Below are 24,686 nucleotides of genomic sequence, written 5' to 3'. Positions count from 1 at the left end.
ATCATCCATGCTGTTTTCTGTTGGAACTTCTCCCAAGTCTTTTTAATGGTGAAAACCAGAATTTTATGTTTTATTTTAACTCCTTTAGGAAAGACATGGTCAGAACTGAGTAGGAGGGTAAGATTACACTCCTCAATTCCCTATACTTTTTAGTTATCTTTCATTTTTTAGGGTATTTTTGGTGTACAGAAGTAGAAGGACTAGCCATACATTGAACATAAGTGAAGTTTGTCCTTTTTATTAGTGAACTGAATTCATTGGTGAAGTGTGTGTTTTTCTTTGCAACATTGTTTCTTAGATTCTTGGAGCAAGTTATTTGTATAGAAGACCATAGAAGGCTGGGCGCAGTGGCTCACACCTGTAATCCCAGCACTTTGGGAGGCTGAGGCAGGTGGATCATGAGGTCAGGAGTTCAAGACCAGCTTGAACAACATGGTGAAACCCCGTCTCTACTAAAAATACAAAAATTAGCCAGGCGTGGTGGTGCACGCTTCTAATCCCAGCTACTCAGGAGGCTGAGGCAGGAGAATGGCTTGAACCCAGGAGGTGGAGGTTGCAGTGAGCCAACATTGCGCCATTGCACTCCAGCCTGGGCGACAGAGCAAGACTGTGTCTCCAAAAAAAAAAAGAAAAAAGAAAATAAGACCATAGAAAAACTTCAGTGACTACATAGAAACACAACCTCTTAACAAATGTGATTTCCATTCATTCAGTAAGCATCTATTGTGCATCAAGCATTTTTGTAAACATTGAAGGTAAAGTACTGATCTAAGCAAAATCCCTTACATCCTAGCAGAGAATAACAAAATAATAATAAAATAATTGGCATACATTCTATGTTAGGTTGTGATACATTTTTAAAAATGTAGGATGGGGTATATAGAGAGTGACACTGGGACAGGATAAATTTTATAAATTTTATAGAAGCATAATCTCGATTATTCCATTTTGAAGATTTCCAGCTCTGTAGATCACTAGTGTTTCTTCTACCTCTATTTGGGATAACTATTCAATAATTTTTTTTTTTTTTTTTTTGAGATAGAGTTTTGCTCTTGTTGCCCAGGCTAGAGTGCAATGGAGTGATCTCGGCTCACTGCAACCTCTGCCTCTCAGGTTCAAGCGATTCTCCTGCCTCAGCCTCCCGGGTAGCTGGGATTACAGGCATGCGCCACCATGTCTGGCTAATTTTGTATTTTTAGTAGAGATGGGGTTTCTCCATGTTGGTCAGGCTAGTCTCAGACTCCTGACCTCAGGTGATCCACCCGCCTCGGGCTCCCAAAGTGCTGGGATTACAGGCGTGAGCCACTGCACCCGGCCCTCAATATGTATTTAAGTAACTTTTTGTCATCATCTCTTTAGTGGTGCTAAGTTGGCAGCATAACAGCATTTTGCTGCTAATTTTGACTGATCACCTAATGTTCACTGTGTCAGGTAAATAATGTAGATGAAAACTGTGAAAGAAATTATATGTGGTATTCGTGAATGGCACAGGTTTCAATTTATATATATGGTTTAGAGAATTCAGTTTGATTTGTTGTTTGATGTCATAAAAGTCTCCCATAGGACAGGCTATTACTCTGAAAACTATTAAGCCTTAGGCCCTATATTTCTGATGAAGATCTTAAGAAGGGAGAGTAGATAGGCTAATACTTGCTACATTTGGCTCATGTTTAACCTGATCCCACCTTATGATGGAATCTCCAGGGATTTGCATAAAGATTTGGAGTCTATAATTCCATACCATCAACCTGTACTCTGCACTCTCTTCATCTCAAGACATGCTGCTTAAAAAGACAAAAAAAACAAAAAACAAAAAAAATTCCCGGCATGGTGGCTTACACCTGAATTCCCAGCACGTTAGGATGCTGAGGCAGGTGGATAGCTTGAGCCCGGGAGTTCGAGACCAGCCTGGGCAACATGGTGAAACTCTGTCTCTAAAAATAAATAAATAAATATATATATTTTTAAATCAAGACATACTGCTACCTTTCTATAAAATAAAAGCCATCCTCTTCCTGAGGATCCAGAATCGAAACAAATACAGGGCTCAAGTTGCATATCCTCCTTAAAGCTTTTCCTACCTTTTCCACAGTGATACGCCCTTTTCTAAATAGCTCCTGCACTTATAGTCTGTGCCACATAATATAATTATTGTGTAGTGAATGGGCTTTTTAAGCCATACTATCCCTAATGTCTGTTCATACTATACGTAGCCCAGTACTGGACATGAAAATAGGCATTGAGTGAGTAAGTTGTGCCATTAATGAAACTACACAGCAGTCCATGAGACTGTGCCGACTTTTCAGAGCACTCCGTGATCAGTTTTGTGTGTCTTTTTGCATGTGTATACCCCAAAGCAAAATTATCTGTTATCTTTATTGTTGTTTGATTAGAAAATTGTCTATGAGTAAAAACTTAAATTGCTATCAAGTTTTATTTCTTGTTATATCCTTAATTTATAATAAACACAAAATATTAGGTAACATTAGACCAGATAAGCATCACTCCTTTTCCACAGTTGGGCAGAGATACATCAGGCAAAACTGTATTTGCTCAGATCCACAAACCATTGTTAGCCATAGAATGTTACTGAACTCACTGTAATAAAAATGTGTTGTTACTTGGTGAATGATAAGGCCTAGATCTGGTAGTGCTTTTGTTTGCTATAACGTCTATTAATTTAGCGTAGCAATCTTTCTTTTCCCTTTTCTTCCTTCTGCATCTAATCTAACTGGCTACCTAAATGTTTATTGAATGACTGTTTTTGCTTTGGGACAGAATCCTCCTTTTTAATTTTTAGGGTGTTAAATTGATATAGTCTTGTTTAATAGCTAATAAGATACATTTTGGTCTAAGTTTCTGCCTTTTTATAGCTATTAGGTTACAATTAAAAAAACTTTAGTCATATTTGCCTTTCTCCTTGAAAGCAGGTGTGATAGTGACAAGCTCAACCAAATATTTAATTCTGATTTGTGGTAGCAAATGCACATTTCCTATTACTTGTAGGTTGCTTGGCACTTTTATAGAAGGCCTGCTGTGACTTCTAGTTTATTTGCTGTGGTTGGTACACAGACATTTCTTCCCTAGCCCTGTACTTATGAAAGACCAGAAGTTTTTCTTTTCCTTTCTTTTTAAAAATTAATAATACAGTGCCTGTCTTTTTTTTTTTTTTTTTTTTTTTTGAGATGGAGTCTCACTTTGTCGCCCAGGCTGGAGTGCAGTGGCGCGATCTCGGCTCACTGCAAGCTCCACCTCCTGGGTTCACACCATTCTCCTGCCTCAGCCTCCAAGTAGCTGGGACTACAGGCGCGCACCACGATGCCTGGCTAATTTTTTGTATTTTTAGTGGAGACAGGGTTTCACCGTGTTAGCCAGGATGGTCTCGATCTCCTGACCTCGTGATCTGCCCACCTCGGCCTCCCAAAGTGCTGGGATTACAGGTGTGAGCCACCGCGCCTGGCTAAACTGCCTGTCTTATCTGGGGGTTGTTGACTCTGCATTTAAGAGACTCTGTAGTGATTAAATTGAGGTAGGTAGTAGCCCACTGGGAAGGAGCCTGTTCCTAGTGAGTATGGATTACAAAATAGGAATATATTTCATTAAGAAATATTTAATTTTATAGGCATTGTCCTTCTTTTCTAGCTCCTGTAATTTAACGTTTTGCATCAAGTTATGTAAAGCAATAAATAAATCTCAAAGTTTATCATGTTAGGAAACCAAATTGTGAATATATAGTTTCTGGGTTTATTTGTTTATTTATTTATTTATTTTTGAGACAGAGTCTCACTTTGTTGCCCAGGCTGGAGTGCAGTGACACAGCACAATCGCGGCTCACTGCAGCCTTGACCTCCAGACTCAAGGGATCTTCCTACCTCAGCCTCCCAGTAGCTGGGACAATAGACACACGCCACCATGCCTGGCTAATTTTTTGATTATTTGTATAGACAGAGGTCTCACCATGTTGTCCAGGGTGGTCTCAGACTCCTGGGCTCAAGTGATTCTCCCACCTCCGCTTCCTAAAGTATGTTAGGGGTACAGGCATGAATTTTTAAAAAAAAAATTTTTTATCAACTCATTACATTTTCAGATCTCATTGTGAGATCTGAAATCTCCCTACTAAGTTGGTAAGAACAGGTGTGTTTTTAATATGAAGTGATAATTTAGGGTAGTATTTTATAGCCATCATCTTAGCTTTTATTTGACTTTCTCTCATAGTTGGTATATGAATTCTTCTTGAGATTTTTGGAGAGCCCTGATTTCCAGCCTAGCATTGCAAAGCGATACATTGATCAGAAATTCGTACAACAGGTAAGGAACTCTTTTGTCTTAGATTCTCTTATATTCATCTTAGCAATGATTTATTAACTTATGATTAAAATAGAGTAGTCTTTCAAAACTTTAATGGTTTATTTTAATTTGACAGCACTTAATATTACTGCCAAACAATTAGAATAAAAGTGAAGTAGCTCTGAGAATATGAGTATTTTTATCAAGGGTAAGCGTCTAATGAAGTCAATCAGATTATCCTGTTTAATCCTAAAGTATCATAGCTATTTTATAAATACCAGAAAAACAAGCCTTTCTGCAGTATCTAAGAAAATTTGGTATGACCATTCAATCCAAGGGAAATCTTTTGTTTTACATTTGTAAGTCTTTGAACTTGACATATATTTTAAGCATTGGGACTTTGAAATGACAGGGGAAAAAAGAAATAGAATCATTGTGAGGAATTTGGGCTTTAGGCTCCTTTCCTGTCATTAAGTATCAATTACCTTTTCCTTTTTCTTTCCTTTTTGCACCTAAGCATCCCACCACCCAATTTCTAAACCACAAATAAAATGGAATCATTAAGAATATAAGGAGGTAAAGTTAATTGTGATGCCTTCTTTCTTTATATAAACTGGTTATTAGCTGTTATTTTTAGAACCTACATATTCACAATTTCTAAGAATATATTTTTATTTTCAAAACCTTTTCAAAAATTTAAAGGCCTCTTTTTTTTTTTTTTTTTTTTGAGAGGGAGTCTTGCTCTGTTGCCCAGACTGGAGCGCAGTGGTGCAACCTCAGCTCACTTCATCCTCCACCTCCCAGGTTCAAGCAATTCTCCTGCCTTAGCCTCCCAAGTAGCTGGGACTACAGGCACGCACCACCATGCCCTGCTGATTTTTTTTTTTTTTTCTATTTCTAGTAGAGATGGGGTTTCACCATGTTGGCCAGGCTGGTCTTGAACTCCTGGCCTCAAGGGATCCTCCCGCCTCAGCCTCCTAAAGTGCTGGGATTACAGGTGTGAGGCACTGCACTGGCCTAAAGGCCCCTTTTTAACTATATGGAATTGGCCGGCCCCAAAGAAAATTGTGAAGTAGACTAAGCCTTTCTAGGCCTGAGTATGCAGACCTCTTTAGGAATTTGATGCTGAGGCCAGAATTAAAATCATTGCAAGGACCTTTCCTATCCTTCAGACTACTTTGTATGTGCCCTATGATAAAGATTCTACGAATGTGAGTTTGGTATGTTTAGAGCTCATTTTTGGTCATTCGTAACTACCCTTGACCTCATATAAAGTATTCTGAGCAGTTGCTGTGAAAGATTGATAAATGAAGAACATTGTCAGCCTAAAATATTTCCTTGAACCATTGAAGTAGTTCTTCATAAACTATAAAGAAATATTAGATGTGTATTAACAGTAACATATACATTTTAATCATGACTAAAAATTAGATTAAATGAAGTTATGTTATTTTGGTAATTGTAAATGAACGCCTGTTTATTTCCTTGTGCAGCTCTTGTGTGGGATACAGTAGGGAGGTCTAGTAATGCCATATGAAATTGTATTTAATACAATAACAGGTTGAGGGGAACAGTTGCCTTAGTGCTTTGTTAATCTAGAGCTTGAGGTGTTTAGGCTGCTGTATTATTTTGTGGTGTGAGGGCAGCAAGAAGAAAACTGATGGAGCAGGATCTATTTCTACCTTCTAATTTAAATGTTTGAATTATCTGAGAAGCTAGGGCCCAGTAATTGCTTTTAGCAGTTTATATGGCTGTTTCTCTCTTGTTGCCCAGGCTGGAGTGCAGTGGCTGGATCTTGGCTCACTGCAACCTCTGCCTCCCAGGTTCAAGCGATTCTCCTGACTGAGCCTCCCAAGTAGCTGGGACTGCAGGTGTGCCGACATGCCTGGCTAATTTTTGTGTGTACTTTTAGTAGAGACAGGGTTTCACTATGTTGGTCAGGCCAGTATCAAATACCTGACCTCAAGTGATCTGCCCGCCTTGGCCTCTCAAAGTGCTGGGATTACAGTTGAGAGCCACTTTGCCCGGCTGCCATTTTTAATTAGAATAGTTTGATCTGAACTTATTAGGTGTAGTAACAAAAATTCTCATATTCCATAGATATTTTTTGCTGGAGTCTCATGAGGGCCTCAACAGCCTAGCAAACAAAGAATGGAAACTATAAGTATGTCAGTTGTTTTGGGAGATATAAATATGACTTAAGTCATCCACTGTGGTTCAGATGCATGTGTTAGCAATTATATATAATTCAAAACAAAATGGAATAAGAACTTCTGATGAGGTTTAGAGCTTGCTATCTTTATTGTAATTATAAACACGAAAGTTCAGAACATAAAATTCCTTGACAGTTTTACAGATACTTGTACTCTAAAGAGAGTATTTTATATTTTTCTAAGAAAATCCAATGTTTAAAATATAATATTGGTTTTTTTGACAGAAGAAATTAAGTTTCTTTACCATTGTAAATGGAAATCTGAGATTTTGACTTTAACTTTTTCTAAAGTCTCTTCTCTCAGGTTTTGCTGAAAAGTTGTGCAGAATATAGGAGTGCGCTGATTGGGCCAGTTGAGGTATAGGAGAGTGCTGATTGTGGAACTGGTTTAAAATTTTTTAGCTATTTGCTAAGATGAAAAAGCTATAGACTGGTCATAGTGGCTCACGCCTATAATCCTGGCACTTTGGGATGCTGAGGAGGGCGGATTGCTTGAACTTAGGAGTCATGGTGAAACCCCATCTCTACCAAAATATATAAATTAGCTGGGCGTGGTGGCATGCGTCTGTAGTCCCAGCTAGTTGGGAGACTGAGGCAGGAGGATCTCTTGACTCCAGGAGGTCGAGGCTGCAGTGAGTTGTGATTGCATCACTACCCTCCAGTCTGGACTACAGAGCAAAACTCTGTCTTTTAAAAAAAAAAAAAATTGGCCTCATCTTTTATTCTAGTGTTATTTTATATCTGATTTCTATTCTATTAGTATGTATCTGCCAATATTTTATCCTAATAACTGAACGTTAATTTTTCAACTGTTGGCATGGTAACTATCTTGAATTTATTGTAAATTCACAAAAAGTAGTCTTAGTATGTGTACATCTTTCTATTAAACTAGAAATATACATTTACACATGGATTTTTTTAAACTATTTGATGACTTGCAATCTAAAAACTTAAAAGATTTTCCATGTAGTTTTGACTTTCAAAAAGTATTAAAAATCCCAAATTTTAACACTCCAAAATTGTGAGCCTGTTTAGTATTCAAGAGTAGGATGGAATTTTAAAATCAGTGGGAAGGTAAAGAAAAATCCACTTTTTGAAATATTTATATTTATTGTAAATGTCATATTTTGAAGTGAAATAAGTGAGAAGAAATATTCCCTAAGCTTTTCCTCAACTTCATTACTTAGCAAGAATAAAGTCAGTGTGGTAAGGCAGAACTCTAAAAAATTTTTAGAAGATGTCATGGATAATCTTTCAAATCAAAATTAGAATAAAGCTTTAGCTCAATTATTTTTTAAAAGTAATTTCTCAGATTTCTTTTAAAGCTCCTGGAGCTCTTTGATAGTGAAGATCCCAGAGAACGTGACTTCCTGAAGACTGTTCTGCACCGAATTTATGGGAAATTTCTTGGATTAAGAGCATTCATCAGAAAACAAATTAACAACATTTTCCTCAGGTAAATTAATCATTTATTGTATATTGCACTTCTTCCTCCTACATATCTTCTTGTATTCAAGTTGTCTTTGTTTTTTGAGACAGGGTCTTACTCTATCATCCAGGCTGGAGTGCAGTGGTGAGAACATAGCTCATTGTAGCCCCCATCTCCCAGACTCAAGCAATCTTCCTCTCTCAGCCTGCCAAGTAGTGGGACGACAGGTGTGCACCACCACGCCTGGCTAATTTTTTTGACTTTTAGTAGAGACAAGGTCTGTATACTATGTTGCCCAGGAGTCTTGAACTCCTGAACTCAAGCAATCCTCTTATGTGGGGCCTATCATTTGCTTGTAGTCATCCCTCAGTATCTGTGAGGGACTGATTCCAAGGCCCCTGCTAATACTAAAATCCAAAGTCCCTTATATAAAATGGCATAGTATTTGCATATAACGTCCACACATCCTCCTGTATACTTTATCTCTCGATTACTTATAATAATACAGTGTGAATGCTATGCAAATATATGTTATTCTATATTTTAAATTTGTATTTATTTTTAAAAAATATTTTTGATCTGTAGTTGATTGAATGCACGGATATGGAACCTGTGGATACAGAGAGCCAAGTGTACTTTATAAATATTAATCTGTTAAGTAGTTGCTTCAGATCAGGAGATTTCATAACAACACCCACCTTTAAGGTTTGGTTTGTTTTAATTAATTGAAGATCTGGCAAAATTTGGTTACTATTCCCACATTGCAACAATTAGAGATGAGTAATACCTGCCTTCTCTAGAGTGAGTATCCTTCTCCAGTTCTCTGTCATTACTTCCTAAGCCCATTTCAAATATCTACCCTATTCTATTTATGTCTCCCTGCTTTAAAGGCAACCCTAATCTTGGAAAGCTATGCAGCCTATATAGAGGTTTAAAGAAATTCTGATTAAAAATGGCTTTATTACATATGGGCCTTTTTCTCTTGGATTTCCCTATAATTAGAGGTTTCTTATTTTAAAAAGTATTTCTTTGAGAAAACTTACCTTTCTTATAAATTAAGTTGAATATTCCAGGTGAAATGACAATCTGTTATCTTCACATACGGCAAGTTTTGGCAAAGGCATATGTAGTTCATTAGGAAACAGATCTTCTTTTGTAAGACTGATATGAATTAATTGGTTTGGGGCAAAAGAGCTTATAAGACCCAAAACATGCTTGTGTGTTTCTAATAGCTGTCCTTTGGATTGATTTCTTCACCCTCCTGCCTGTTTCTCTTAGTTTTCTGAAGTTTGATTTTGATTACATCTGTCTTTATTTTAAATTCAGGTTTATATATGAAACAGAACATTTCAATGGTGTTGCTGAACTTCTTGAAATATTAGGAAGGTAGGTCAGGTTTTTTTGTTCTAAGAAGTAACTTTGAATGTTTTATGTATTAAAATCTTAGCTGGGGTTGGAGAAATTATGTCATATTTTAGAGTTTAAATGTAGAGCCCATAGTTTCTCAACTGAAGTTTTTTTTTTTTTTTTTTTTTTTGAGTTGGAGTTTCACTCTTGTTGCCCAGGCTGGAGTGCAATAGCACGATCTCGGCTCACTGCAACCTCTGCCTCCTGGGTTCAAGCAATTCTCCAGCCTCAGCCTCCTGAGTAGCCGGGATTACATGTGCCTGCCACCACGCCCAGCTAATTTTTGTATTTTTATTTTTAGTAGAGATGGAGTTTCACCATGTTGGCCAGGCTGGTCTTGAACTCCTGACCTCAGGCAGTCCACCCACCTCAGCCTCCCACAGTGCTGGGATTACAGGCGTGAGCCACCACGCCCAGCCTCAACTGAATTCTTATTACCTTTTGCCATAACACTTTGCCTTCTTTATTCACTACATATTAGTATTAAGAGAATTTTAGACCCTTCTGTTACTATTTAGAGAATGATTTTAGTTTCCTTTATTAATAGTAGAAAATGATTGTGGAGAGAACTACTTCTTAATTTCAGATTATCCAACAAAGTAAGAAAAACTACCCATTTACTTCAGAAAATATTGAACGTTCTAACAATATTATGATACTGACTCTCCTGGGGCCTTGGGGGGGAAAAATAAAGGCAACAAGGCATAAAGTGACAGGTTTGATAGAAAATAAAGATAGAAATTACTTGGGAATTAACTGACAGTCCTAATTTTCTTTTGGAATCATCAAATGACTTAGAGGAACAGACTTCATAGTAATAGTCTTCCTAAAGTAGTTTGAAGATGAACGGTCATACAACACCAGGATTGAAACAGAGCACTGTTCCTTATGTACTCATGGATATGACAGCTTTTAGAAACAAAGTAGTAACTACTTAACCCTTCCCCTGCCTTTTTTTCCCTCCAGTATTATCAATGGCTTTGCATTGCCACTGAAAGCAGAACATAAACAATTTCTAATGAAGGTTCTTATTCCTATGCATACTGCAAAAGGATTAGCTTTGTTTCATGCTCAGGTAAGTTTCAGAAAAATTTCAAATGAAATGAATACTATTTCAAAGGCAAATATAAAGGCAGAGAAATTGAGAAATATTGAGATGACAGTTTTAAGTATAAGCAATTTGCTTACAAAATTACCCAAAGCAAATTTTTGTTATCATTTTAAAATATTTAGTTGTTAAGACCAATTATTTAATTTCTATGTCTACACTTACACTTTAAGTGTAAGATACACTTTCCTCATATTTTAGTCTAGGCCTTGACCTAATATGTGACTTCCAATAAATCCCACATATCTACAGAATGTTTCTTCCAGCTGCAATAACCTAGACCTAGTTAGAGAGATTTTGGTCTCTTCTATTAATATTTAGAGAATAATATATCAGCATAGGTGTATATGTAGAAACATGCTGAAAAACTAAATTGTTAGCTCTAGTCTTCAGTTAACTTTATAGTCAGAAATTACTACAAAAAATCTTTTTTAAACTTGAAGTTACTTTCAAGGCTAAAAAGTTACACAATTGTGAGTATAGTTTCATGACTGAGGTATTTCACAATTTCATTCACAATTGTGAGTGTATTTTTATATATCAAAATAGTTTATCAAAATGAGGTAGTCTAAAAAATATTGGCTAAATATAAAAAAATCCTACATTATTAAATGTTATCTCACTCAGTAATATTTATAAACTGTCCCTTACCTTTTAGCTAGCATATTGTGTCGTACAGTTCCTGGAGAAAGATACAACACTAACAGAGCCAGTAAGTGTTCTATGTATTTTCATGTTTTTGGTCTGCATTAATAGCATTTCACTGTAGCTTTCTTTTTATAGCCTTTATAGTTATTAAGTAAAATAATGTACCTTAAGCTAAAATCATTTAGAAGAAGAAATGTGAGATTAGTCTGCATTCAAAGAAGGGGTTAGGAGGGGAGAGTTCTCATGGTTATATGTCTTGAATAACCAAAATATAGACTACTATTAATATGTAGTAGTTAAGATGTACAATGATAGGATCAGATGACCACAGTGAAATTTTATATGCATACTGTCTTCACCAATAATCTTTTAAATCTTCATTCACCTTCTGAAATTAAAGCATACTTCGAGGGTCCCAAAACTACTACTCCCTTGAATTTTGTTTTGTTTTTAATAATAGAATTTTTGCCACTCATTAACGATAAACCACTTGATAGGGATAGAAAACATTTCCTTGCTTTTGGTGATTTAAGATGTAATCTTGGAATAAAAGTTGTTTATGAACCAGCAAGGCAACTTAGTCTTTTAATTCTACTGTTATTTGCCTCTAGAATGAAAATTCAGGAGAGAGTGAAAACATAATTAGTTATGAAAATTTACTGAGGATTCAAGAAAAACAAAAGATGAAGTAGGGGGAAACAGAAAAGTATAAAAGCATAGAAACCTTTTTAACCTTGGTGAAGTATAAATATTTTGAGAGAATGCTTTCTAGGCATGTTAAATCTAAATATTTACCTAGTATTAGGTTGGTGCTTTTAAAAGATTTAAAAGTAATGGCAAAAGCCACAATCACCTAGCAGCAGCCTAATGAATATTTAGTAAATAGCAAAGGGTTTGAAGGATTAAAACTAAAATATATATGTATTTTTACTATATTATGAGCCTTCTCAGGCTATCCCTAGGGATGCTTGAAAAAATTATATATTTAGTATTCTCCCTTTCACTTGAACTTTGTGTAATGGAACAAAAGACATTTTTCCACTCCTTAATTTTTTTAGTTTTTTTTACTTCTAGATTTACAGTGTTTTTTAGAAACCGCTGTAAACAGTTTTTTTTTTTTTTTTTTTTTTTTTTTAGACGGAGTCTCGCTCTGTCACTTAGGCTGGAGTGCAGTGGTGCGATCTCGGCTCACTGCAAGCTCCACCTCCTGGGTTCACTCCATTCTCCTGCCTCAGCCTCCCAAGTAGCTGGGACTACAGGCACCCGCCACCACACCCAGCTAATTTTTTGTATTTTTAGTAGAGACGGGGTTTCACTGTGTTAGCCAGGATGGTCTCCATCTCCTGACCTCGTGATCCGCCCACCTCGGCCTCCCAAAGTGCTGGGATTACAGGCGTGAGCCACCACGCCCAGCTAGCTGTAAACAGTTTTTAAAGACAATTCAGGAGAATTAGAAACCATATATTTACAAATGAAACCACATAAACCTCTGAAGTTGATTAAAACTTGGCTGGGTGTGCGGTGGCTCACAACTGTAATCCCAGCACTTTGGAAGGCTGAGGCAGGCAGATAACTTGAGGCCAGGAGTTTGAGACCAGCCTGGTCAACATGGTGAAACCTTGTCTCTAGTTAAAATACAAAAATTAGCTGGGCATGGTGGCACGGGCCTACAGTCCCAGCTACTCAGATAGTGAGGGCACAAGAATTGCTTGAATCCAGGAGGCGTAGGTTGCAGTGATCTGAGCTCATACCAGTGTGCTCCAGCCTGGGCATCAGAGTGAGACTGTCTTAAAAAAAAAAAAAGAAAAAAGTAAAACCTTAATACAAATCCATGATAACTCCCATTAGAATTGAGAAAAAGAAAACCCATAATAACACATATTGAAAAGTCATGGTTCATGCTTGGTAAATAGTATACAAATAAAATTTTAATTAATTTGGGGTGGACAAGTAAGACAGGTGATTTATTTTTAAAGAATGGAAGATAGAGGCTGGGCACAGTGGTTCATGCCTGTAATCCCAGCACTTTGGGAGGCTGAGGCAGGCGGATCACCTGAGGTCAAGGGTTCAAAATCAGCCTGACCAACATGGTGAAACCCCATTTCTACTTAAAAAAAAATATTAGCGGGGCATGGTGGTGTGTGCCTGTAATCCCAGCTACTAGGGAGGCTGAGGCACAGGAATCACTTGAACCCTGGAGGCGGAGGTTGCAGTGAGCCAAGATTGCACCAAAAAACAAAACACAACAAAAGCACTTGACGATTAGGGCAAGGGATGATGGCCAGTTACTCAGCTTTTATCTGGCTTGGCTGAGCTGGGTTAATGAAAATAGGAGCAGGATGAGGAGAGAGAGTAAGATAAATACCCAGGTTAAGAAAGGAAAATATTTTCCAACTCATAAAGATCTCTCGATTCAGAGATCTTGCAGTTTCTAACATAGGCCATTCCAGTGCCATATTACTTGGGTTTGAGCCTTAATACTAATTTTCTGGAAAGCAAGCATTCCTATCAAAGCTTTCTACAAGTTATAACTAGCTCAGAGCTTTTGTTCATTTATTACTCAAGCCTGTAATCCCAGCACTTTGGGAGGCTGAGGCAGGCGGATCACCTGAGATCAGGAGTTCAAGACCAGCCTGGCCAACATGATGAAACTCCGTCCCTACTGAAAATACAAAAATTAGCCGGGCGTGGTGGCGGGCACCTGTAATCCCAGCTACTTGGGAGACTGAGGCAGAATTGCTTGAGGCAGGAGAATGGCTTGAACCCAGAAGGCGGAGGTTGCACTGAGTGGAGATCACAGCACTACACTCCAGCCTGGGCAACAGAGTGAGACTCCATCTCAAAAAAAAAAAAAAAAAAAAAAGTACAGGGTGAAAGAATTAACTAAATATTCATTACAGCTAAGTTTCCATGTAAAGAGGAAAAAAATGAAGAGTCGGCATGACTTTCAAAACTTTCATTTTTTTGGCAGTGTAAACCTTTCCTTCCATGCAAAGCTGCATTTTTATAAAACAAGCAAAACAAAACACCTTTCTTATTCCAAGAAAATCTAACTTGAGCCCGAAAATAATTTTTTTATCTTTTTCTTTTCTTTTTTTTTTTTTGAGACAGAGACTCACTCTGTTGCCCAGGCTGGAGTGCAGTCAGTGGCACGATCTCAGCTCACTGCAACCTCCACCTCCCAGATTCAAGCAGTCTCATGCCTCAGCCTCCCGAGTAGCTGGGATAACAGGCGCGCAATACCATGCCTGGCTAGTTGTTTTTATTTTTTTTTTGTATTTTTAGTAGAGACGGGGTTTTGTCATGTTGCCCAGGCTGGTCTCGAACTCCTGAAATCAGGCAGTTTGCCTGCCTCAGCCTTCCAGAGTGCTAGGATTATAGTTGTAAGCCACTGTACCTGGCCCACATTGACATCTTTTTGGGGGCCACTAGTCAACCCACTGTTCATTATTCAGTACTATCCAACATTGAAATTTGTGTATGATGAGGGTAAGGAACTGCATTTGGGTTTTTTGTTTGTGTTTTGGGTTGGTTTTTTTTTTTTTTTGAGACAGGAGCTCACTGCATCACCCAGGATGGAGTACAGTAGTATGATTGTGACTCACAGCAGCCCTGACCTCCCAGGCTCAGGTGAGCCTCCTGCCTTAGCCTCCCAAGTAGCTGGGACTAGAGGCATGCACTACCATGCCCAGCTATTTTTTTTTGTATTTTTGGTAGAGATGAGATGGGGTTTCACCATGCTGCCCAGGCTGGTATCGATCTCAGGATCGATGCTGGGATTACAGGCCTGAACCACCATGCCTGGCCTGCATTCATTTTCAGTTACGCATATCAAATGATCACAAAATTTATTGGCTTAAAATAGCAAGCATTTATGGCCTTTATCAAAGCTGCAGCTGCTTCCATGTAGCTGCTGTGGTCAAAAAGAAGCCAAGAGTGACAGTTTTCCGTGATGGTCACAGTTCTGTTTGCTGTAACTGATCTGCAACATTTTGGGAAAATGTAGTTCCATTGGGAGGAAAAATAACAAGCATTTGTTGCCTTAGTTGCTGTGAATCAAGAATCTGGTCATGGCTTAGGTGGGCTCTCTGCTTCAGGGTCTCTTACAAAGCTTCAGTTGGAGTGTTGGCCAGAAATTGGGTCTCATATAAAGTGTCAGATGGGGAAGGATCTGCTTCTAAGTTCACATGTATGTTGGCAGAATTCAGTTTGTCATGTTATGTTGGACTGAGAGCCTCAGATCCTGGCTGGCTGTTGGCTAGAGCCCGCCCTCAGATCCTTGTCACTTAGGTTTCTCCAGCATGGCACCTTACTTCATCAAAGCCAAGACAGCAAGAGTCTACTAGTAAGACAGAAGTCACAATCTTTTGTAACTTACTCATGAAGTGACATTCTGTTGGTTAGAAGCAAGTCACACTAGACAGCTCACACTTAAGGAGAGGGGATTACACAAGGGTGTGAGAACAGGAAACAAGCTCATGAGGTCATCATAAAAGGCTGCCAAACAAAGGAGCCTGTTACATTTTTCCTTTCTAAATAGTGAGCTACCTGTCCCAGGACCACCACTGTTTCCCATGGAACTGAAAGGCCACCTTTGCCATATATTAAAACTCATATATACATGAGTATGTCTAGATACTCATATATATCTTTCCATTTATTTGCCAATATCATCTTGTTTTAGTTGCTGATATCCATAATATAGGTTCTGTTCTATTAACTCCCTCCACCAAAAAAACAATTGTTGTCATTTGCTTATATTTATGGATTTTAGAATAAATGTTTCTAGTTCCAAAAAATAATTCAATTGGCATTTGATTGAAATTATATTAAATTTACTTATAAATCAAGTACAGGAAAAATAATATCTGCACAATATTGAACCACCTCACTTATTTACAGTCATGTGCTGCATAATGATGTTTGGTTTAATAACAGGCTACATATAAAATGGCAGTCCGAGACAGGTGTGGTGGCTCAGGAATGTATTCCCAGCTACTTGGGAGGCTGAGGTAGAGGGATCTCTTGAGCCTAGGGGGTTGCAGTGAACTGTGATCATACCAGTGCACTCCAGCCTGGCCGACAGTGCAAGACTGGACTGTCTCTTAAAAAAGTAAAATGGAACTGGGCATGGTTGCTCATGCCTGTAATCCCAGCACTTCGGGAGGCCAAGGTAGGAGGATTGGTTGAAGCCAGGACTCTAAGACCGCCTGGGCAACAGAGCAAGACCTCGTCTCTACAAAAAGGAAAAAATTAAAATTAGCCAGGTGCAGTGGCATACACCCGCAGTCCCAGCTACTTGGGAGGCTGAGGCAGGAGGATCACTTAAGCCTAGGAGTTCAAGGTTACAGTGAGCTCTGATCATGTCACTGCACTGCAGTCTAGGCAACAGAGTGAGGCCTCATCAAAAAGAGAGAGAAATGTTGAGAGAGAGAGAGAGAGAAATGGTGATTCCAAAAGAAAGAGAAAGAAAAATGGTGATCCCATAAGATTATAATGCTATATTTTTACTGTACCTTTTGTGTTTAGATACACAAATACTGTTGTTACAACTGCCTACAGTGCCTACTATTCAGTACAAGAACATCCTGTACAGGTTTGTAGTCTAGGAGCAAAAGGCTACACCATACAGTCTAGGTGTGTAGTAGGCCATACCATCTAGGTGTAAGTACACACTATGATGTTTAAATGATGAAATTGCCTAACGACACATTTCTTAGAACGTATCCCCATCATTAAATGACATATAACTGTATTTGTAATCTTCTATGATCTTCAGTAAAGTTTTATACTTTTCTCCATATGTCTTAAATATTTCTTGCAAATTTATTCTTTATGCACATTACAGTTCTTATGAAAAGTACCTTTTTTATTATTCATCTGATTTTTACTGATGTTTTATAAAGGTATTGATTTTTATATACATATTTTTTAATGTGGCCACATACTGAATTTTCCTACTCTAGTAACTTGCAGGTTTTTTGTTTTTTTTTTTAAAGTTTTAGGGGATATATAAATATATATTTACACAAGTAATTGTAATTCTGGTATTCCTTTCCAACATTATTCATCACATTGTTATCTTACTGGACTATCTCCAAAACAATATTCTTCTCAATTTTAATTTGAATTAGTGTTCCACATTACTGGACCAGACAGACTATAAAGTAACCTAAAAAGCTGTCAAAGATCTACTTCCACAAAACCACCAGGCCTAGATGGTTTTACAGCCTGTCTCTAATAAATCATTGTGTAGAATGATTACTGGTGGTTTCTGATAAATTCATTTAGTTCTAGCTTACTAATTTTTTTTATCAGAATATATAGTCAATTAAAAATGTCAAATGACTTGAAAATCTTTTAAAATGATCTGTTTTTTATTTCCCCCTTTAACCTATGAATCGAACCATCCTGGCATTTCTGGAATAAGTTATAATTAGGCATATAGCATTCTTCTATTGTGATTCAGTTTAATGCAAATGTTTTCAACTATGTTTATTTAAATAAATAGTCTCCACTTTGGGAGGCCAAGGCTGGTATATCACAAGGTCAGGAGTTTAAGACCAGCCTGGCCAAGATGTTGAAACCTGTCTTTACTAAAAATACAAAAATTAGCCAGGCGTGGTGGCAGCGCCTATAATGCCAGCTACTCGAGAAGCTGAGGCAGAGAATTGCTTGAACCCAGGAGGCCGAGGTTGCAGTGAGCCAAGATCACACCACTGCGCTCCAGCCTGGGCGACAGAGTGAGACTCCATCTCAAAATAAATAATAAATAAATAAAAATAGTCTCTTTTGTTTCATTGTATTCTGGTTATAAAGATTGTACTAGCCATGAAATAGACTGGGAAGCTGTCCGGCTTTTTGTGCTTCATACTGGTTTAAATAACAGGAATCATCTGTTCCTTAAGGTTTCTCCCTAAAATAACCTCCCTCTCTTACCCCACCAACTTGTATTTTCCTTTATTTTCTTAGAAGTAGCACATACTGGCCGGGGGCGGTGGCTCAAGCCTGTAATCCCAGCACTTTGGGAGGCCGAGACGGGTGGATCACGAGGTCAGGAGATTGAGACCATCCTGGCTAACACGGTGAAACCCCGTCTCTACTAAAAAATACAAAAAAACTAGCCGGGCGACGTGGCGGGCGCCTGTAGTCTCAGCTACTCGGGAGGCTGAGGCAGGAGAATGGCATAAACCCGGGAGGCGGAGCTTGCAGTGAGCTGAGATCTGGCCACTGCACTCCAGCCTGGGTGACAGAGCGAGACTCTGTCTCAAAAAAAAAAAAAAAAAAGTAGCAGCACATACTATTAAATTGTTTTATGTGTTTAATTGATCACCTGCATTGGTCTTGCTCCATTAGAATGTAAGCTCTATGAAAACCAGAGACCTCATCTATCTTATACATCAGTGTGTCCCTAGCATCTAGAACAGTATCTGGCACATAGTAGGCACTCAGTAAATATTTGTTGAATTAATAAAATTCTAAAGCTGAGCAGAAAGTCTGCTTATACACTTACATATTAAGCAATATTGATTTACTTCAGAATGAGTGTTGATATAATCATAGCTATGGAAAATACCCTGGGATTAACTAGCTTCATTGTTAAATTCATGCTAAACTTTTTCTTTTTCGCAGGTGATCAGAGGACTGCTGAAATTTTGGCCAAAAACCTGCAGTCAGAAAGAGGTGGGTTTTGTTCACTAAATGTAGTGCATTTTACTAGAACTTGTCAATCCCAGGGCTATGCTGCTTTGGGCTGGCTGTATTGCTGTTGCTAACGAGCGGGAGATGTACACAGACTTGGTAGAAGACCTGTGCTATAATAAACTCTGTGCCACCCAGACATTTTTTTTGCCCATTGTATACTGTGCAGATTAACCTTCTCATTTGTATGGTTTCTATATTAGTTTCACATAATTTATCATGTTTCTTAAAATAAAATTTTTTTAACCTAGGTGATGTTTTTAGGAGAAATTGAAGAAATCTTAGATGTCATTGAACCAACACAGTTCAAAAAAATTGAAGAGCCACTTTTCAAGCAGATATCCAAGTGTGTATCCAGTTCTCATTTTCAGGTATGATGTTTTCAGTGAAGCCCTTACTTTACACTAGTATTTCTTTCCTATTTTAGTTTTGACATTTCTCTAAATGTCTTTTTTTAGGTTGCAGAAAGGGCATTGTACTTCTGGAATAATGAATATATTCTTAGTTTGATTGAGGAGAACATTGATAAAATTCTGCCAATTATGTTTGCCAGTTTGTACAAAATTTCCAAAGAACACTGGAATCCGTAAGTATCTTTTATATAGGTCATATTTTTATTTTTCTTTCTTCTTTTTTTTTAAACCTTTTTGTCATTGATTTCCTAACTCATACCTGAAACCTATTACAGATTTGGAAGTTACTCCAAGGTTAACATCAGTTGTATTCTGTTTTGTATTTTATATACATATACCTTTATCAAGTTATGAATGTGTGTGTATGTTCTTCAATATGTGGTCTTAATGTCAATTTATATTTTAACTTTTTTTAGAGACAGTCTTGCTCTGTTGCCCAGGCCGGAGTGCAATGGTGCGATCATAGCTCACCATAGCCTCAAACTCCTGGGTTCACGCAATCCTCCTGCCTCAGCCTCCTGAGTAGCTAGGACCACAGGTGTACACCACCATACCCAGCCAATTTTTATTTTTATTTTTTTGGACACTTGAGGTCTTAGTATATTGCCCAGGCTGGACTGAAACTCATGATCTCAAGTGATCATCTCACCTTGGCCTCCCAAAGTGCTGAGATTATAGGCATGAACCACTGTGCCCAGCCTTCATATCAATTTAAAATTGCAAATCTCCCTGGAGGGTGGACTATCTGGTATACCATTCTGCACCAGAGTGTGGTGAAACCCTGTTGGAGAGACCGACTGAACATTTGCAGAGGATGCACAAACTACTTCGTTAATGCAGAGTTGTGTTGGTCTGCTCCCAGTGTATAGTCTCACCTCTATAAATGGCACTGTCCTAGGGGAAAGCTGAAGTGCTAAGGGTAATATATTCTAACTTCTTTAACATCCTTATCTGGCTTTCTACTTTTCTTATAAGTTTTGGTAATTGGATCTTTTTCATCTTTTAATGTTACTCAGGATTTCAGACATGAGACTGTAAAGCAGAAATGAAGATAACTATAGTGAACATTTTTAACTACAGTTTAAGCATGATAAAGTGGAAAAGATTTTTCTTAGACTCTCTCTACCACCACTTGCTGTATGACCTTGAGCATATTACAAACCTCTTGAGCCTCAGTTTTATCATCTCTAAAATGGATTAAATGAATCAGCCAACCTTTAAACCATTTTAGAGACCATAGTGTTAACATTTCCTCTCTGTTAGCAGTATCATAACTCAGGACTGGCTCATTTTCATTTCAGGACCATTGTAGCACTGGTATACAATGTGCTGAAAACCCTAATGGAAATGAATGGCAAGCTTTTCGATGACCTTACTAGCTCATACAAAGCTGAAAGACAGAGGTATTTGATATTTTGAATTACAAAATTTCTCTACATTTTATGTTAGTTGAATGTGATTCAGTTCAGGAAGGTATCTGCTCTCAGTTCAGATTTTGATATTTAAGAAGTTAATTACCTTATAGTAAAAATTACAGTGTGAAAGTCTCTTAACACATAAGTCATTTCCAGATAAACTAGCCCCAGTATTTTTATAAATTTGTTAAAGCAGAAAAAGCAGGAACATCTATTTTTGAGGGTAGTTACATAATTTACTTCCTCTAATGGTTAGATTATGATTTTAATGTGGATCATAAATCCTGTTTATCTCATTCTGAGCCTTAGATTTCCTCAGTCTGTTAGCATCTGCATATGAAATATAATTTATGCTGAATTTTAAATATCAATTTGTACAATTTGATTTTTTAATCCATGCATTTACGGAAATCCTTTTTGTCCACGTGGGCTTCCAGAGTGAGCTTTACTTTTCAAGTGTTCTTTGTTAGCAGTAGGTAATTCTTAGGCTATGGATTATCAGAAGGTGGTATTTTAATGTCAGCATAGTTCTCCTTTGGGAAGAGGGAATTCACATAATGATATGGCTTAGGGTACTATTAATATATTGTTCCTTGCAATAATACATATTTTAGAGTATAAATGTTAGCATATATCAGCCTTTAGGAACATGGCTTAGTGATTACTTCTTTTTGAGAATTTCATAAATTACTATAAGATAATCTTTCAAAAATTACTTTCTTCTCATATGTTTATTTCAAACTCAAGAAGTGCTTTCTTAAACTTAAGTGGTTAGTAACCAGTGTACCTGAGCCCACCCATCATTTGAGGATAATAGTTACCATTTACTTCTAGTAAGCATATTACCTATTCTGTTTAGAAAAGCTCATCTATTTTGACAAATTCCTAGTTATGGTTATCTTAAAGTAGAAAATGGATAGCCTTTCTTCAAAGCCATCTAGCCCATTAATAACTAACTCTATGCATTATTTGCTTTAAATAGCAGCATTCAGGCAGGAATAGAAATTAAGTACATGTTTTGAGCCTCAGGAAGCAATGGGAAGAAAAATAAGATGACTAGGATCATAGGAAACTTGTATTTGAAAAATACATATTTCACATGACTAAGAATATAATCAGTTTTTCTTATCTGCATAAATCAGCAAATCCTTTAAAAGGATTTGTCCTTTTAACTCATAACTGCAGAATTATAAGCCTATGTTTTACATGTTCATGTAGCCTTTCAGAATAGACTGGTCCAAGTTATTCGGAAATGTTTTCCTTAGAACTGAAATTAAGTAGTTGAAACGACGTATGAAATATTTTGACTTTCATTTTGTTTTATAGAGAGATTACTGAAACTAAAATTTTCATTTGACATGTAAAAGATAGGACATAGTAAGATACAAACTGGTTAGTGGCTAGAGATGTGGCTGTTAGTGGCAAAAATGATGTGGCTTCTGCCTGGTGTGAAGGAAGTGCTTCCTACTGACCTAGCGGCCAGCCCCTTCAGCCTTTGTAATAGTGATTGGACTACTACAACTGCAAGATGTTAACATGAGAAAATTAACGTGTAAGTACCTTGTTGACTATAAAGCACAGTGTTGTAGTGATAATGTGTAGGGGACAGAAAGCAAGTAGTAATGTCTAGCTGGTACAGAAGATGCAGACTCAGTACATTTAGGAGAGTGACAAGAAGAAATTAGGTGCTCCAGGTAAGTGGACTCCAAAGCTTTAGCAGACAGATTTAAGTGAAATGTGGGTGAGTAATATGTTCTCCAGTAAGCTGTCAAACAGCACCTCTCTTTGGGTTCTGAAATAATTTCTGATTACAAAACTTTTGGTTTATCTACAGAGAGAAAAAGAAGGAATTGGAACGTGAAGAATTATGGAAAAAATTAGAGGAGCTAAAGCTAAAGAAAGCTCTAGAAAAACAGAATAGTGCTTACAACATGCACAGTATTCTCAGCAATACAAGTGCCGAATAAAAAAAAGCCTCCCACCTCTGCCGGATAGGCACAGTTTTGTATGCTTTTTTGAAATATGTAAAAATTACAAAACAAACCTCATCAGTATAATATAATTAAAAGGCCAATTTTTTCTGGCAACTGTAAATGGAAAAATATATGGACTAAACGTAGCCCTGTGCTGTATCATGGCCACAGTATATTGTAACCTTTGTCTAATCATTGGATTTATTGTGTCACTTCTGAAGTTTCACAGAAATGAATGAATTTTATCATCTATGATATGAGTGAGATAATTATGGGAGTGGTAAGAATTATGACTTGAATTCTTCTTTGATTGTGTTGCACATAGATATGGTAGTCTGCTCTGTATATTTTTCCCTTTTATAATGTGCTTTTCACACTGCTGCAAACCTTAGTTACATCCTAGGAAAAAGAATACTTCCTAAAATAAAACTAAGGTATCATCCTTACCCTTCTCTTTGTCTCACCCAGAAATATGATGGGGGGAATTACCTGCCCTAACCCCTCCCTCAATAAATATATTACTGTACTCTGGAATTTAGGCAAAACCTTAAATCTCCAGGCTTTTTAAAGCACAAAATATAAATAAAAGCTGGGAAAGTAAACCAAAATTCTTCAGATTGTTCCTCATGAATATCCCCCTTCCTCTGCAATTCCCCAGAGTGGTAACAGATGGGTAGAGGCAGCTCAGGTGAATTACCCAGCTTGCCTCTCAATTCATTCCTCCTCTTCCTCTCAAAGGCTGAAGGCAGGGCCTTTCCAGTCCTCAGGACCAGCCCTTCACCTAGTCCCTCCTGACCCAGGGATGGAGGCTTTGAGTCCCACAGTGTGGTGATACAGAGCACTAGTTGTCACTGCCTGGCTTTATTTAAAGGAAATGCAGTAGGCTTCCTCTGTAGAGCTCTGAAAAGGTTGACTATATAGAGGTCTTGTATGTTTTTACTTGGTCAAGTATTTCTCACATCTTTTGTTATCAGAGTACCATTCCAATCTCTTAACTTGCAGTTGTGTGGAAAACTGTTTTGTAATGAAAGATCTTCATTGGGGGATTGAGCAGCATTTAATAAAGTCTATGTTTGTATTTTGCCTTATGTCATCTTTGCTTCTTTTAGCTCTAAGCTTAGGCATACAGGAGAAGCCTGCCCCCCTTTTTACATACATATGTATATTTATAGAAACTTTTAAGACAAATTGTGGGACGAAGTCTAATTTAAAAATAGGAAGATTGTGTGCCAAGGTTGAGTCTTCTAGCCCTTTACCAAAATATGTTTTACAGAACATTTGCATAAAATTCTAAGTTCTAGGATATCCTTCCATCATCTTTCATGTCCTTGTATGTTAACAGGATAGGTTTAATTTACTTTGAAGCTAGTTTTTCATAATCCATAATAAATAGCACTTTTAGTGAAGAGCAGGGAGCCTGTGGCACAGTTAGAAATCAGATATTATTGGCTGGGCGCAGTGGCTCGCGCCTGTAATCCTAGCACTTCGGGAGGCCGAGGCGGGCTGATCACCTGGGCCTGAGGTCAGGAGTTCAAGACCAGCCTGGCCAACATGGTGAAACTCTGTCTCTACTAAAAATATAAAAATTATCCATGCATGCTGGCGGGCGCCTGTAATCCCAGCTACTCGGGAGGCTGAGGCAGGAGAATCGCTTGAGCCTGCAATGACCCAAGATGGCACCACTGCACTCCAGCCTGAGTGACAGAGCAAGATTCTGTCTCATAAAAAAAAGAAATCAGACATTATTGTAATGAAGTGTTATCCACTACTGATGTTTACTTCTGCTTTAATATTAAAAACTCTAGTACAGGGTGTGTACACTACTCCCAGGTCATCATGAAAGCACTGTACCAAAAGGAAGAACACCAGAATTCTTCCTTTTACAACAATAGCTCATATTTTATTTTTCTCAAGTAGTAGGTATTGCAGAGTCATCTTGTCATGGCCATCAGGTTAAGGTGTTCCTTCCAGATTCTCTACACTCACCCAGGGTCAGCCAGTATTGCTGACAGGTGGGAGACAGCACAGTTAAAAATGATGATCCTACACAAAACAGAAGGAAAAGGCAAGCACCTGCCTTTCCAGAAAGTGAA

At 37.7% G+C, this 24,686-nt stretch overlaps 1 protein-coding gene and 1 non-coding gene across 2 annotated transcripts in view; both read left to right on the top strand.

The window, feature by feature from the left end:
* Positions 1 to 23,671, top strand: part of PPP2R5A (protein phosphatase 2 regulatory subunit B'alpha) — a 74,069-nt gene extending 50,398 nt beyond the window's left edge. Inside the window, exons 4-13 of the mRNA XM_007988506.3 lie at positions 4,216 to 4,308; positions 7,825 to 7,955; positions 9,255 to 9,314; positions 10,302 to 10,410; positions 11,102 to 11,155; positions 18,724 to 18,774; positions 19,044 to 19,163; positions 19,251 to 19,378; positions 20,507 to 20,608; positions 22,455 to 23,671. Of these exons, the coding sequence (XP_007986697.1) occupies positions 4,216 to 4,308; positions 7,825 to 7,955; positions 9,255 to 9,314; positions 10,302 to 10,410; positions 11,102 to 11,155; positions 18,724 to 18,774; positions 19,044 to 19,163; positions 19,251 to 19,378; positions 20,507 to 20,608; positions 22,455 to 22,587 (981 nt within the window). The 3' untranslated portion in view covers positions 22,588 to 23,671. The remainder of the gene's footprint in view (positions 1 to 4,215; positions 4,309 to 7,824; positions 7,956 to 9,254; positions 9,315 to 10,301; positions 10,411 to 11,101; positions 11,156 to 18,723; positions 18,775 to 19,043; positions 19,164 to 19,250; positions 19,379 to 20,506; positions 20,609 to 22,454) is intronic.
* LOC119619850 (small nucleolar RNA SNORA16B/SNORA16A family) lies at positions 14,965 to 15,099 on the top strand. Its single transcript, XR_005236295.1, has one exon. It is a non-coding gene; the product is annotated as a small nucleolar RNA SNORA16B/SNORA16A family (small nucleolar RNA).
* Positions 23,672 to 24,686: the final 1,015 nt, after the last annotated feature.

The sequence above is a fragment of the Chlorocebus sabaeus genome, chromosome 25 (assembly GCF_047675955.1).
Source record: "Chlorocebus sabaeus isolate Y175 chromosome 25, mChlSab1.0.hap1, whole genome shotgun sequence".
NCBI lineage: Eukaryota > Metazoa > Chordata > Mammalia > Primates > Cercopithecidae > Chlorocebus > Chlorocebus sabaeus.
Note: the sequence above shows the minus strand (reverse complement) of the source record. Positions and strands in the feature narration are given on the sequence as shown.